Source organism: Melanotaenia boesemani, chromosome 19 (genome assembly GCF_017639745.1).
Source record: "Melanotaenia boesemani isolate fMelBoe1 chromosome 19, fMelBoe1.pri, whole genome shotgun sequence".
Taxonomy (NCBI): Eukaryota; Metazoa; Chordata; class Actinopteri; order Atheriniformes; family Melanotaeniidae; genus Melanotaenia; species Melanotaenia boesemani.
The window spans coordinates 19,435,635-19,451,191 of record NC_055700.1 but is presented as its reverse complement, the minus strand read 5'-3'; the positions used below and the strand labels follow the sequence as shown (position 1 = coordinate 19,451,191).

The window sequence follows — 15,557 nt, the reverse complement described above, 5'->3', positions numbered from 1 at the left end:
CACCCTTTATCCTTAGCATGGACGTCAGCCCCATGGTGCAACAGGTATTCAACCACCGACACTCTGTTGTAGCCAGCAGCAAAGTGAAGAGGAGTGGAGTGGCGTCCCTCCAGATCTCGACAATTCACATTCTGAGCTGTACACAACGACTGCAGAGACACCAGGGACAGATTAAAACAAAAATAAAATCAAGAGTATGAATCGAACTGGCACAGCTGTCCATGAAAAAGCTTTCAACTGTACAATATTTTCCTTGTTCCAATTAAGAAAAACAGTAGATTTTAAGATGATCACAGGAAACTCTTCTTCTGTGCATGCTAAACATTATATTACACCCATAACAAACTTGCAAGGATGGCATTTGTTGTTTGATTTGAATGTCTTCACAGCTACTGTATCCAGAACAGATGGAAGGTTTTTAGTCTTTTAAAGTGTTGCTTGTGTCAGATTACATTAAATGTTTTCTGTCTTAAGTTTAAAAAAAAAATTTAAATAATCATCTTCTTATTCTTTTCCTTTTCAGCTGTTCCCTTTAAATCATCTGCCTCCATCTAACTCTCCATCCTCTTTTCTTACACCAACTAACCTCAGTCCTCTTTCACAACATTCATAAATCTCCGCTGTGGTCTTCCTCTAGGCCTCCTGTGTGGTACTTCCAACCTCCTGTCAAACTTTTAACCGGAGTTTGTGCTAAAGGTATGAGGTAAAAATAGCCTGACAAAAACCCAGACCATAGCTCATCCCTTGTTCCCCCATGATCCTGTGCCAACCTGTCAAAGGCATCGCCCTTCAGACACAGACAGAACCTCCTCATCAAGATAACCACCTGTCTGTCAGTGATGGTGAAAATCACAGCAGGTTTTATTCCACGCCAAACACCCCTGTCCAGTACCACCACGTCCTGACATTTGTTACTAATGGTGGACCAAAATGTGATGCAGAGTTTTCCCACAGTCATGAGGAGAGAGATTTGATTTTTACCGCAGCAAACAATATCCTGCCGACATTTAGCAACTCACTATGACTGAGACTCCGTGAGAGAAGAAAGGCCAGTCGCAAAGGTCAGGATGCTTTGTTTTTCTGCTTTTCATTAACATTTATACTGAAGTAAGTCTTTGTTGGTACATAATTAATTCTATTAAAGTTTTCATACAGGCCACGGTTCTCAGGGTTGCTGTTTAATATATTAGTATTTGTGCCGTAGGCATTCTTAGTTAAGAATGGGACATCAAGTTTTACATGCATATTTCTGGATCCCAAATTTTCAGCTTTAAATGAGGCAATTAAAATTTAATTTCTGCAGTCTTAGAGCTAATTATTTCCCCTGATTAGTGCCGTTAAACACACCAAAGCTACAGAAACTGTGTTCTTTGAAATAGTTTTATTCAGGTCCATTTCCAGGCTTCAACTAGAGGAGATGTGATTGTTTGTAGAAGAATGGACCATTAGTTCTCTTTTATTTAAAGCTTTCAGTACCATCTCTGATAGCAAACGAGCAGTCTTTAATTCCTAAGCTGTTAAACTTCATTTGGAAATTTTTGCTAAAGATTTCGCTATGATACTCACAGCCTAAAGACATTTGCCAGGATGACCACACTGAATGAGTTGGGTTCATCAAAAATCTTAAGTGACCAAATTCCACTGTTGGTAGTAAAATGTACAAAAAATTCAAACAAACTACCTTGACTGTGTCCAGGTCTCCAGCTTTAGCAGCTTCCAGGAGTCTGTAGTCCACATCAGAGTTTCTCACAGGGATGTTCTCTGCAGAGCAAACACAGGAGAACAGTGGAGACACGTGACATGCATCAGTGAGGAAGGAAAAAAATAAAACTAGGGTAAATTTGTCCTCAAAAAAAATGCATATTTCTGTTTTCTCTTCTCCTCATATATCCACATAAAGTTTCTGAACTGCTTAAGCACAGTTTGTTTGAAGATACTGTCAAACAACAAGAATCAAACATTTCTTTTCCTTAGTTATTACACAGTGGTAAAAATAAATAAGTCAATATTAAATAGTTTTTCTTCTTCCTCCAGTTAACAAAGCTACTGTCATTTTACATTTTATATGATCTAATATTATATCTGGGATAGATGTACAGATGTGACCTTAAATGCACAAAAATTGTAAGTCAATAAGTCAAATAAAAATGATTACTTTTAATTATTAATAATAGTCATGCATTCAGCTGTCTGTCTGTTTGTTGGCAACATAACTCAAAAAGTTATGGACAGATTTTAATGAAATTTTCAGGAAATCTCTGAAAGTCCCGGAGGCCTTTTTAATTTTTTTTAACATATTTCTTTGTGTTTTATTTTTTATTTTCCAATCACGTCAACAATTGTTAACATTAAAATGCCAGAATTTTTATTACATCAACCTAAACACCCCACATGTATGTATAAATAAATAAGACAAGGAGATATCAGATTTTCTTAACTTTCCTCCATTTCTGACTCTTAATTGTATTTAAATGTCCTATTCTATGATTCCTTCATCTATAAATTCCCTGGCATCTGCCTGACCTATAAATGAGTTAAATGATTTCCAAATTTGATCATATAATATCATATTATTCTTTAATTTGTTTGTTATTATTTTTATTTATTTGCATTGTGCCATTAGTTTTATCCATGTGCTAATATTAAGGGAACCCCTTTTTTTCAAAAACAGTACCTTTTGCCCATTTTGCTTGTATTATGGCCAAATCAACTAGCTTGCTCTGGTATAGTCTCAGTTTTAGATTGGTTGGGTACCAATGCATCAACATCAAATTTGGATCCAATGGAACGTTAATGGATAAAATTATCCTAATTTTATTAAACGCCTCTTTCCAAAAAATGTATTTTTTTCATTCCCAAACACAATGTATAAATGTCCCTTGCTCGTAATTACATTTAGAACATGTGTCTGGTATATTATTACTGTATTTATTTAGTTTGACAGGGCTAATGTATGTCTGCATTAGCCGGTTATATTGTAACAGTTTTAAACTGGTGTTAGTAGTTAGTCTCTGAGATTTTTCCATTCATCTTTAATGACAGTTTCTTTTAAATCTTTGCACCATGTTTGAAGTCTGTTTGTTGAAGTCTCACTACAGCCTTGTGCTAACCAGTTGTAAAAGTGTGAGATCAGGCCCTTGTTATTAGGATCCTGTTTAATTATTTTCTCAAGAGGGGAGTGCTTCTAATTATACATTTATTTCTAAGTTACAGTGTGCTTTGTGTGTTTGTGGATGTGAATGCACACAGGGCTGCTGCAAAAAACTGAGCAAGTGAGTCGACTCACTCTGCTTCAAAATCTGTTTACCTATCTGAACATTCAGTCTGCAAAATATCAATATTGACCTTTAGAAAACAATTGGGAGTTAATCCCACCATACGCAGCTGCTTCACAACACACCTACACATCTGCATATTCAGCACCCACCCACACACTCCACACACCACACACACACAAAAGCGAGTGTACCATTGAGTATTTGCTGAACAGCTTCGTTTCCCATCTGAGCGGCGGTGAAGCCCTGCAGGGACACCAGTGAGGCGTCTGCCCCGTATCCTAGCAACAGCCTGCAGGTTTGAATGTGGCCTGCCAACGCTGCACGGTGCAACGCCGTTTGACCCAGCGTGTCGAGGGCGTTCACCTGTGAACAAAAATGTCTAGCATCAGGATTCCTGAGAGTATCCTTACACTAGATCAGCTGATCCACTTGTAAATCGGTTTTATTCAAAGAAGCACTGTGATGAGACAAGCAACAATAAAATACTTAAATCAAGTTGCATACGTCTTATAAAGACTGCACATGAGAAAAAAAAATGCAGCTTATGGACATGTGATTTAAAAAGTAGATTTACAGAAGAAACATGACAAAGTATGAAAATGGAAGAGTATAAATAAAGAATAACGAATAAACAAGCTAACACAGAGGATGATGGACACTACAATGAAGTTATATAATCTATGTAAAAACTCAGGAGTTTACCTTTGCCCCATGTTTCTGTAAAACTTCCATAATATCATTATGAGCCCGTTCTGCTGCCACATGGAGAGGAGTCATGAAACTGCAAACAGCAGAGAAAAAGCAGATGTAAACACAGATAAAAATTAATTTGTACATTTAAATACAAACCTTAACTGAGACGAAACCTTACAAAGAGTCTCACTTACAGCGGCATAGCCCCCATTAAGGCAAACATCCTATCATGCAGTGCTAACAGGAGACTTTGCTCTTCCTCTGCACCTACTTAGTAGTTTCTGAATAACCTTGCTGACGGACAAACATAAATAATGCATGTATAAACAAACAAAACCCCAACTTCCTGTATTATCAGCTGCTCCAAAAACAAGCTTAATTTTTTTGGGGAAAAAAAAACACAAGTTATGACCATAAGTCTCTTCCTAATCAACTTTACTTCAGCAAAACTTTCCAATGATTGAATCCTTAAGTGGAGCTACCAGTGGCTTTGAGTGGTACAGAAGAAGAAGAGAACAGAGACCCACATGATGCAACATCTTTCTTACAACCATACTGTCGTAAGTTATGAGTACATAAAAACATGAAAATAAAATTAAACTACTTCATAACTTTGTTTGGTGCTTACACAGGCCAATCTTTAATTAAAAGCTTGGACTAGCAACAGACGGTCCACCCCATCAACAAAATGATTTCCACCTCCAACATAAATCAGCTCCTGCATTCATCTAATTTTGTCCTTTGCTGTTTATGAATAATGCATGCAGGTGAAAAGAGCACTCACTCCTTATTCTTCTCGTTGACATTGGCACCCTTCCTTAACAGCAGCTCCGTGACCTGTTTCCGTTTGGGGTGAGGCGATGCTACTGCACAATGCTAACACACACATGTACAGACAGAGAAACAGCAGATTAAGAAATTCTGCAACACTGCACAATGCTGTGCAGAATGGGTGTTTATCTTACCAGTGCCGTTTCATGCGTGTGGGGGTGTTTAAAGTTGATGATCTCCAGAGCCAAGGTCTTCTTAGCCTTGGCCATATCGGCTTCTCGAGCTGCTTGAAGCAGCGAGTGGCCCTTAAATTCATCTAAACATAAACATAAAAACAGAAAATGTCAGTATTTTCAGGACCATTGAGGACCGATAGATTTAGAGCTCATCTTTACAGAATTCTTGCAAATCCAAAAGTTAAAAAATCTTGCAACTCATTACCACTGACCCTGCAGCTCAATGACCCGACAGAAAGAAAGTCATAATTTTGTTTTGAACCAAATATCTAACGACACATGGTGCTTGAGTTGGAGTGGAAATAAGTGATTATCCCCACAGGAGTGAAAATTACACACAACAAATTGCTTTTGCTTCAACATTTCATGCTGGACAAAAGGAGTTCATTGAAGAGAATAAAGAGACTGAACTGCAGCTTTGATGCATTTATAATCTCACAGATAAATGTCTTCAGAAAGAGAAGAATCAAAGAAGTAACTTAAATATTCAAGAGGTGAATGAGACAAGTAAGCAGTCCCTGCAGGTAAATCTTTGTATGAAACTTGGTTGCTGCAGCACTGTCACAAAAAAAACACATATAGTTTGTTTACTCTTAACTTAATTGCTTGACCACTTTATATTGCTGACAACAGAAGTCAGTTTAGTATAAACTTTTGGAAATAACGGGAACGGGTTATCCAAAAGCTTAAAAAAGTAATCATCTTAATAAATTCCACCACAATTTCTTAATTCATTACAAAATGATGCATCTTGTTGCTTCATTTCATACAAAAACTGAAGTTTAGAAACAAACATGAGGGGGTTTACTGAGTAGTTAAAAGCTTTGATTTTCAATCTTTCTTTCATTTCTGTCTCAGCTATCAAAACAAATCAGACTCTTTAAGTATAAAATGATTTTCTCATCTTCTACCAAAACTTATTTTTCATGGTTGTATTCAAGACAGCTGCAAGCTTAACGGATTTATGTTGTGTATTAAAAAAACACACACACACATACACAAATACTCTGAATAAAAACCTAAAAATGTCATCCTGTATTTATGTGGGATAAGTCTGCAGCAAATGTCCCACAGAGATCAAACAAGATGTTTCAATGAGCCACTCTCATTAATACTCATCCCGTGGTCTATACGTTTTAGATGGTGTGTGATTCATCTAACATTTGAGTTTTGCTAGAAAAACAAGGGCGGCAATAAGAGTGTTGAGTGTTCTTGTTTTTTTTATTTTTTTTAAGATTTGCAAAGGGCTTCCTGACAGGATAAAGACTTACTGGGTCTGTTGTAACTTGGGGGATTTCAGCAAAGTGAAATTGTTCCGTTTTAACTAAATTAACTTAATAATTTGTAATCATAACTCTACATTATGTGCACTAGAATACACTAATGAGTGTGCATGATGAATACTACTCAGTCAGTTTTATATAACTAGTATATATATCATCAGATGTGACATTTAACTGCACATAAACAATGAAAACTGAATCAGGATCAAAACAAAATAGGAAGCTCTGGAAATTTGAGTTGAAAGCTCATAAAAACCATTTTGGTCCTCACATTGGGAAGCACGGGTGGACTGCTGCTGGAATAAAATTCGAAGGCAGGAGTTATACATGTGACTCATAGCAATTAAGTGTTATCTAAAAACCACTAGAAAGAAAATTACAATACAGTGTTATAAAATGATGTCAAACTAGAGGAAACTGGACACTACAGTAATTTCAGCTGAATATAGAAAGTCTTGAGCCCAATCCCAATTCCTCCCACTGATCCTAACACTGTGATTTCCATTTAGATGGGCTTTATTTGTTTCAAGAAAAAGGGTCATCAAATTGTCCATACGGCCCACAAAAGCAACGGTTAAGGGGTCCTTTTCTGTACTTTTTCCCACTCCAATTCGAAACAAAAAGTTCATTTTTCAAGAAAAAAAAATGTGGCAGCATTTTAATAGATCAGACCTGCCAACCTGCACCAATTAGACTGGTGCACACGTCAGAGCTCGGGCAACAATTTAGCAAATTTGGCGCTATATTTAGCGAGTTTTCAGACGCTTCTAGCAGCGATATTTAAAAAAAATTCAACTAGCGACAAATCTAGGAACTTTTTTGGTGTTACCGGGGACTTTTGGAGACTGACGTGAAAGAACGTACAATTTACTTCTCAATGAGCCGCGGAAACTGCAGCAGGCCCATCCCACCGATGAGATGTTCATCTCTGCTAGCATGAATTGAAAACAGAAACGCTAGTTGACACTAGTTGATCCCACCCTTGCTTACCATCAAATACTAATGTTAATAAAGAGTGTGGACGAAAACATTTTAAAAGGTAAAAGTACCTTAATATATTGTAGACTCTTAATCAGAGAACAGTTAAAGTACTTAAAATGGCACTTTTAACTTTGGGTCTGTTCAGTTTTGGATAAAAAATGTTGCTTATTGGGGCAAATATTGTTATGCAATTAAAATGCAGTTTATTAATATTAATAATGATTAATTAATTACAAAGCCTCTAATTAAATTGATTGTTTTTAATCGAGTCCCACCCCTATATTTATATATAATGCCTCTCAGAGGGTAAATATATATCAAATCTCTAAATAAATATATTCCCCAAATATTATGTGCAAGGGCCTTTTTTCTACAGCATCTGAGTTATACGAGCAGCCGTTTCTACACTCTGTCTGACAGACATTCAGTATAAAGTGTTTTTTTAGGCATAAGGAACTTTCACAAACAAGAATTTGGATTTCTTAGCTTGCAAAGTCTTTAACCGTGATGTCCTTTCCACAGTGTTTCAAACAGATAAGACATTATTTGGTGCTGAGCAGCCTTTGAAGCAAGCTGAACTGCTGGCTTATTAGATGTTTGTACATGTCTCTCTTAACACTAGTAATTCATTTGTTTTGTGCTCCAGAAAAAAAGTCTTTCCTTGTCAAAAAATACAGAAATTCACAAATGTGTCATATTCTAACTCTTCAAAGCAAAACTTCGGTAAAAAAAAAAACACAAAACAAAACAAAACAAAATTAAAACATCTATCCTAAAACACCATGTTCAGTAATTCAGCAGCATGACATTAAGCAGTGCGGTACCCTGCAGCTGCGTTTTATGTAAATGAAGAGTCATACTCACATGTTAGTCTCTCCTTCAGCTCAGGAGTGGGCGCCATGTCCACAGAGCTCTTGCTGTGGCAGTTGAGCAGGGTCGGGTCGGCCCCGTGGCTCAGCAGCAGAGAGCAGACCTCAACACGGTTTTTAGACGCCGCTTCATGCAGAGGGGTGAACTGCCACAGATCCATGGCATTCACACAAGCTCCATGCTGGGGAGGCGGGACAAAAGGAGACATCAACGTTTGTTTAAAATAACCTGATATCTATTAGTCTGAACAAAACTGAGTGGAGAGTCAGTGTGGTGTATGTTTGGATGCGTGTAAATAGTTGTTAATGTAATAACAAAGCAGTTGAAGTCAGCTCTCTAAAGAGCCCACTTCCATTTTCCTGTTAGCAAGAAATATTATCACATTCATTAGTGGTTATTGCCACTGCTTCTATAAATACTGAACTAGCTCCGGTGGGTGTTTGTACCTTTAGTAGCAGCTCAGTTACTTCATAGTGTCCATAAGAACAGGCGTTGTGTAGAGGCACCAGACCACTGCAGGGGGGCAAACAGAAAAAAAAACACACACAAAAAAAAAACAAAAAAAAACTGAAATATCAATTTAAATCAAACTTAGCAATTTTTTGTTTTCTTTCTCAATGTTTTTATTGTAATGCTCAATTAAAACAAATCTGCCAATAGTTCTGTAATGCTGTGTTGACTAATTTCTGTGTTTTTATATGGACAATCAAAGTTTTAAACACTGAAACAAGAACATATTTTCCTACTAACTTCTGAGCTTAATTTTAGTTTGACCATTCTTACAGATCCAGTATACGATAATATATGACAAAAACTCCCAGAGTGAAACTGATGTGTAATTTATCTTAAGTCAAACTCATGTCATGATCTGAACCCACGTTGTTTTAGCTCTACATACCCCTTGTCCTTGGCATGAACATCAGCTCCATGCTGCAGCAACAACTGAACTATTCTCACTCTGTTGTATCCTGCTGCCAGGTGGAGTGGAGTGGACTGCAGAGACAGAAAGAGAAAAAAAAGCAAGAAAATCATAAGATGGGGAAAAAAATAAAAAGAACCCAGAGGTATATCCAACAGCATACAACCCAGATTTCATGATAATATTTCCTGGATGGTGCACTGAGAAAATATATACTCACTGTTACTGAGCTAATAGATCTTACAGTCTTAAACACAGGATTCTGCAGGGCAATGGGTCTTTCTACCCTGACTTATTCTTCAGTAACGAGAAGTAAACCTGACTCTTAAGTTCTTCTATGATGTTGCTGAAAAGCTGCAGCTAGATGCATTAAGATGACAGAGAAATGAGTTGTTTTATCCTCCTCATGCAGTGCTCCCAACAAAGGCTGTGCATACTGAAAGCTGGAGCAATACTCAGAGCTGAAGAGAACTTCTACAGCTGCAAGAAGGCTCCTCTTATGTAGTATAAACACTGTTTCACAGCAGTGGATGCACTGTAAAGCAAACAGTAAAAAGCTGCATGCCATAGGCAAATATTATGAAACATTTGCATATACACTGCTGATAAAGATGTGCTGCATTTCAGGCAGCTTCCTGTCACATTTTTTAATGTATTGCCCTTTCACACATGGTATTTGGGCTCTAGATCCTCCAAATTATTTAGCCATTTAAAAACATAAGAGCTATGAGAAATTTCCAGAAGGCTGAGCAATCATTGTTTACCTTTAAAAACTAAAAAATAAAATCTGTAAGAACAGGCTGTCAATATTCAAGAGTAAAAGAGGCAGGCTGTCCATTTTTATTCTTTCTTTAAAAATATTCTGTAATAGCCCCACAGACTGATGCCACCATTGATCCGTGTTAATATTTTTTTTAAATTCAATGCCAAGAAACTCTGTTTTTGTGTTTATTTTCGCATTGCATATGGATTATAATGCTAAGCCAGCTAACCAATGCTTTGTAAAGCAAACTACCCAATGGGATGAACTGTAAAAAGATCTAGCTAACTTGACACAATACTTACATGTGAGCTTCACTGTAGGTGTGTTTTCAGGTTTTCTTTGTTGCAATCTTAAACTTTCAACACCCTTTGACCAGATGTATGTATGAATAAACAGCAAGGACAAAGTGTACTGTTAGAATTGCATGATAGGCTGTGAAATGTATCAGCTAAAATGAAAAGGTGAAAGATTTCTTCTATTTAAGCCGGTTAGTTGGTGATGTCTAGGACAACAAAATGTAGAAGAAAGACACTAAGCTGCATAGTTGTCAAACAAAAAATTGGCACAGAAGCCAAAGGTGATGGTAGCTTCAGTACAGCAGAAGAACTGGTACTTCTTAGTAAGTAAATAATCAGTCCAGTTATCTAAGTTAAATTCCAACTAAATCAAGCATGTTTTGATTGAATTTTAATGTTTTTTTTTTCTTTTTTTTTCTCTGGGAAGTATGATAGCACATTCAATTAACTATACAAAGAAAAAATAGAATTTTTTTAACTATTACAGGCTACCTGTGTCTGAGCTTTGTCATGTATATTACTGTGATGTTTATACACCACAATGTTTGCAAACATAGCAATGGTCAAAAATCTGCATTTTAAATGCTTATTCAGGTATTTGGTAATCCATTCACACTGCTTAATCGTGCAAGTTAACATCAGTTGCTCACCAGTACATTTTTGTTACACAAAGGCAAATAAAAAAAAAAGGGGGGGAAACAAAATAAATCACTAAAAGTAATTTCCTGAATTCTCCTTACAAACCAAAGCAGGAAATGCTTATGTTCCCATGTCCAGACAATCCCCTGCATATACTCCTTTAAATTTCAGAGAGCGTCTTAGAAAAAACAGATTATCTTTGGTGATCTCTCCTGCTCACTTAAGAGTTTATCGGAGCAGCAGCAGCAGCAGCGAGGCAGAGCTGTGGGGACAGATGGTACGCGCTTATTTACAGGATGTGACAGCAGCGTTTGGAAGAAGCAGAACATGGTACACAGTTAGTCATCATCCTCCTCTCAAATGCATCATCTTCCTGTGTGTGTCTCTGCCTATGTACTTGTCACTGAAGACTGTAGGGAATTTTAATTAATAGAAGAAAATGTTGGAAGCATTAATAGGCCATTTTATGTGATGAGCGACTAGTGAATCATTCGTTTGCCCAAACACGCTCATGCATTTATAGTGTTGCATCACCACAATGTTGTTGCTAGGGTCAACTTGGTTAGTTTAAGTTCCACCTCTTCAATCTGTCAACACTGCGAAACAGGTACACATGCACATGTAAGTGAGCCCATATATATATATATATACAGTATATATATATATATATATATATATATATATATATATATATATATATATATATATATATATATATACAGTATATATATATATATATATATATATATATATATATATATAAAAACTTTTCTTTTCATCAGGTCCTCTGACACCCAGCAAGATATATTCCCCTTGCAGCATAAAGCCTTGTAGACAATACTTCATTGCAATCAGACCCTAAAGTGGAATTCTGATACTGAACAATAATAATACAATAAGCCTTCTCTCTTGAGTATTAATCATCTAAAAGCTTTTCTGTAAAGTGGACGGCAGAAGTGGAGGAGGGGATGAAGATGAAGGGGGAAGAAAATGAAGGAGGCAGAAAGAGAGAGGAGAGCTTTCACTCATGGTCAAGACAAGATGGAAAACGCCTTCTTCCAGACATGATAGCATTTCTGTGTTTTGTGGTGTTGATTTAAATTCCCATCCAAAGTAGGATCACTGTGCACCTGAACGGTAGCTGAAAACACATTCTGAAAAGAATCGGATTTAGCGCCTCTGGTCAGTTAGAAGCATAAACATCCCACTGAAGACTTGTATTAAAAAATATTTTGATCCTACACACCACTCAAAAGCATGCAGTGTGTTTTTAATCTGCTGCTGTGCTTCCTTCTTTTGTTTTCATTTTTCCATAACGTTCCTTACATTCGCCTCTCTCTTTCTCTTTACGAGTATGTCAAGCTGTTGCTATGACAACAGTGACTGCTAGCTGTCAGCAGTTGCCATAGCAATGAGAAATGATCTACTGAGGAAGGGGTGGGTGGATTTGGAGCATTTTGTTTAGTGTCATTTAAAACGTATGTGAGAGCAGGTCTGATGCTATTCCTCATTTTTTCCTGGAGATTTCAGACCTGCTGCGCTTCCTCTTATCCATGCAGCAGCATCGTCCTGAGTATTCTAGCTTTTATTTACTATCTTTTTATTATTAATACACTTTCTGTGGAAGAAACCAGCAAAGTAGTCGTGTGACTTGACCTCCACTGACAGTTTCTGCTTTCTGTTGGTTGTCTAGAACATTTTGAGTCAAACAGTAATGTTATGACTTTAAAAGTTGGTGAATTACTCCTTGATCTTCTGCTCAACTAGATTTCAGCTACATCAGTGCTAAGGTCATGGCTGCACATCAGTAGGTGGGTGCCCTAACAAGATAAATAGTGTCAGATGACTGGATCAATAAACATATTAGCAAATCTGTATGCTTTCCTCTGACTGACACACACACACACACACACAGTATAAAGCCGCTGACAGCTCTGCCCAGCCAGCATCTTGGAAGATAAATAACCTACAGCTAGTGCTCTCATCTTATGCTTTCCATGCACCCTCATGCACTAAGACTCACACAAGCACACATGCTGATATCTAAGCCATCACCTGTCTCCCTATCATCTCTGCCTTCCAGCTAAAATTGCTGACTTTTCCGAGGAGCTCACGGAAGGTTTAAAGCTCAGCATCTTCAAAAAGTAACTTCAGGATAACATTCCTGGAAATGACAGAAAGTGTCTCTCTTGATCTCCATCAAACACAAACATAGTACATGTATATATTTTAGGAATATACTGTTACATCCTGTTTACTACAAAGAGCAGTTATAAAATTGTCATAGACGGGATATAAAGCCCATCAAAACCACTGATCATTTTATTTATCAGCTTGTCTGAGGAGGCAGATTAAAATATCTGGGATAGCAACAGAGTGACTTTTTCTACTGTCACCCCCCATCGAAAAAAAAAAAAAATTGGGACCACATCACATTATAACATTATAAGTTTATAATAACAATGTGACGTATCACGTTATGACGCGATACGTTTTGTGGTGAAAACGTGGACTATAAACCATATTTGTCGTTGTGTGGGGAAACTGTGCTACGTCCGGAGACATACCTAATTCACCAAATAGGATTAAGTTGTACGTCATTGGAGAGATTTGGTGACGCTTGGAGGACACTGTGATATTGTTGAAGCTGCACCCTTAAAGCAGACAGGACTACATCTTTGTGTCGGTAGCTTATTTCTCCCAGTCCCAGCGGTGCATATAGCCTTTATAATTTTCATTTTTATTTTCAGAAGACAGCCATAGGCGTAATCCCTGGTTCATGTTATTAACGAAAAGCAGCACACACACTCTATAGCAACTCAGACACACGCATACACGTCTCACTGCACGCAGGCAGGTGACGCATCGTGTTGCTCACAACTATCCCACATGTCTGTGTGTACAACAATAAACCAGAGTAGAACAATTAATACTGACAAAAATAACTGAAATGTTTCTGCTTGATGAGAATATTTTCCAAAATGTTTTTGCTCCAATATTGGTCGCAACAACATCTACGTACAGAACAGGGTACTTTCTTTCATGTTCTTAGAATAAACTTATCACGTTATAATGTGACATGGTCCCAATTCTGTTTTTTTTTGGCTCACAAACTGAAAGTATTTTTGTTTTGTTTTTTATTATTATTTAAAGGTGTTCTAAGGAAAAGAAATTTTAACTTGAGCTAATAATTTCTAAATGGCAATTTAAAATGCTCCAAATAGCAAATTGTCCATAGAAATGGAAACATATATCCTGTCTGCTAAAGCTCCCTTGTGGGGGTCAATTCTGAAGACCAAAATTACAAAATACAATAAAGTAAACTATAAACAAGGCTGGTACAAAATTCAGAACTGAATTAAGAATTTCACCTTGATTCCAATTTTATTTTCCAATTTAATTCTTGAATTTGAATTGAAATTGCATACAGGAAGCAGAATTTCAATTCAAAGTTGAACTATAGGAGGTAGAATTGGAATTCTGTGAAATTAAAAGAAATTCATCATACATATTTGAAGTATATTTAACAAAGAAGCTTTACAGTGTATATTACGTATGAGTGCAACATAAACTTCATACATATATGATGCTGAGGACTTTATGTACACAATACTTATTTATAGTAAAAGTTATTTTTTAACCACCATAAATCAACATTAAAAACATACTCTTTAAAACAGATAATTGAAATGGTAATAACTTTTAAATTGTGGAAAATGATACAACAGCACTTAATTTTCCAGAATGCCTTGCTCTATCAAAGTTTTCAAAATGGTTGTCCAAACATTTAGGACATTTTGTTTAAATTACACTCTTGTGAAATGAGCTAACTGAGAGCCAGAGCTGGTTTGGACTTTTCTTTTTTTTTTGTAATTACAGCAATATGCAAAGTAACAGTAAAAGGACATCTGCACTTGTTCATTTTGATGAGCCAATTCCCACAACAAATGGAAACTGCAGAGCAATCTGTCGTTGCTGCTCCGGTCTTTGGTTCCATAAAGGCTACCTCAAATTTCAAACCCCACCTCCAGGTAAGTGCACATATTTATATTCGCTTTTATTTTGTTGGCAGATTTTACAGCTGTGTCACCAGCAAACCTGAAATAGGTGATATATTACCTTATACCATACTGTCTTTGAAAGACAATGACCATCTAATCACACTGTTTCTCATTTGCTTGTGCAAGTTTTAATCATGTATCTAGAGATCATGTGAAAGCAAAGTTGCCTTGAATGCAGTAGTGTACTGTGTGTATGATAAAAAAACAAACAAAAAAATTACTAGTACTGTTATCCAAAACATGAAGTCTTTAGACTGGGTCAGAGTTAGAAAAAGGTATCACATTTATGTGATAAGAATGAATTTCTCTGAATGACGAAGAATTCAATTACACTTCCTTTAATTCCAGTTCAAATTCAGTTCAACATCCTGTGGGGTGGAATCAATCTAAATTCAGAATTTTGTTCAAGCCTCCAATAGACAGATGTATTTTGTCAGTTAAGGAGAAATGCAGAAAGGGAAACACAAAAAATACAAAACACAAAATGTTGGGACTAATAAAAACGCTAAGTTTCCAAATTTGTTTCTCATAAGTCAAGTATTGAATTTAAAGTTTAAACAAGGCTTCAATTTTCTTTTCTCCTCTCTTTTAGTGCATGTCTGTCTTAGTCCTTGGTTGCTTGGAGCTTTGATGTTTGTGCCAGCCCGGGCACGAGAGGGTGAGGATTGGAAGATTCTGGTAGAAAGTAGATCCAAATTTGAAAAAATTCCACCAAACACACAGGAATTAACACAAACAATAAAAACCAATCAGACAATAATATTAAT

General features: G+C 36.6%; 1 protein-coding gene across 2 annotated transcripts in view; it reads right to left on the bottom strand.

Annotated features, from left to right (window-relative positions):
• The window catches only part of LOC121630003 (poly [ADP-ribose] polymerase tankyrase-1), a 77,012-nt gene that overhangs the window by 19,283 nt on the left and 42,172 nt on the right, over window positions 1-15,557 (bottom strand). For both annotated transcript variants that reach the window (XM_041970020.1, XM_041970021.1), the window contains 9 exons: window positions 9,011-9,105; window positions 8,559-8,625; window positions 8,107-8,293; window positions 4,937-5,058; window positions 4,756-4,847; window positions 3,981-4,059; window positions 3,470-3,641; window positions 1,682-1,761; window positions 4-149 (listed from right to left, as the gene is read on the bottom strand). In XM_041970020.1, the coding sequence (XP_041825954.1) occupies window positions 4-149; window positions 1,682-1,761; window positions 3,470-3,641; window positions 3,981-4,059; window positions 4,756-4,847; window positions 4,937-5,058; window positions 8,107-8,293; window positions 8,559-8,625; window positions 9,011-9,105 (1,040 nt within the window). The remainder of the gene's footprint in view (window positions 1-3; window positions 150-1,681; window positions 1,762-3,469; window positions 3,642-3,980; window positions 4,060-4,755; window positions 4,848-4,936; window positions 5,059-8,106; window positions 8,294-8,558; window positions 8,626-9,010; window positions 9,106-15,557) is intronic.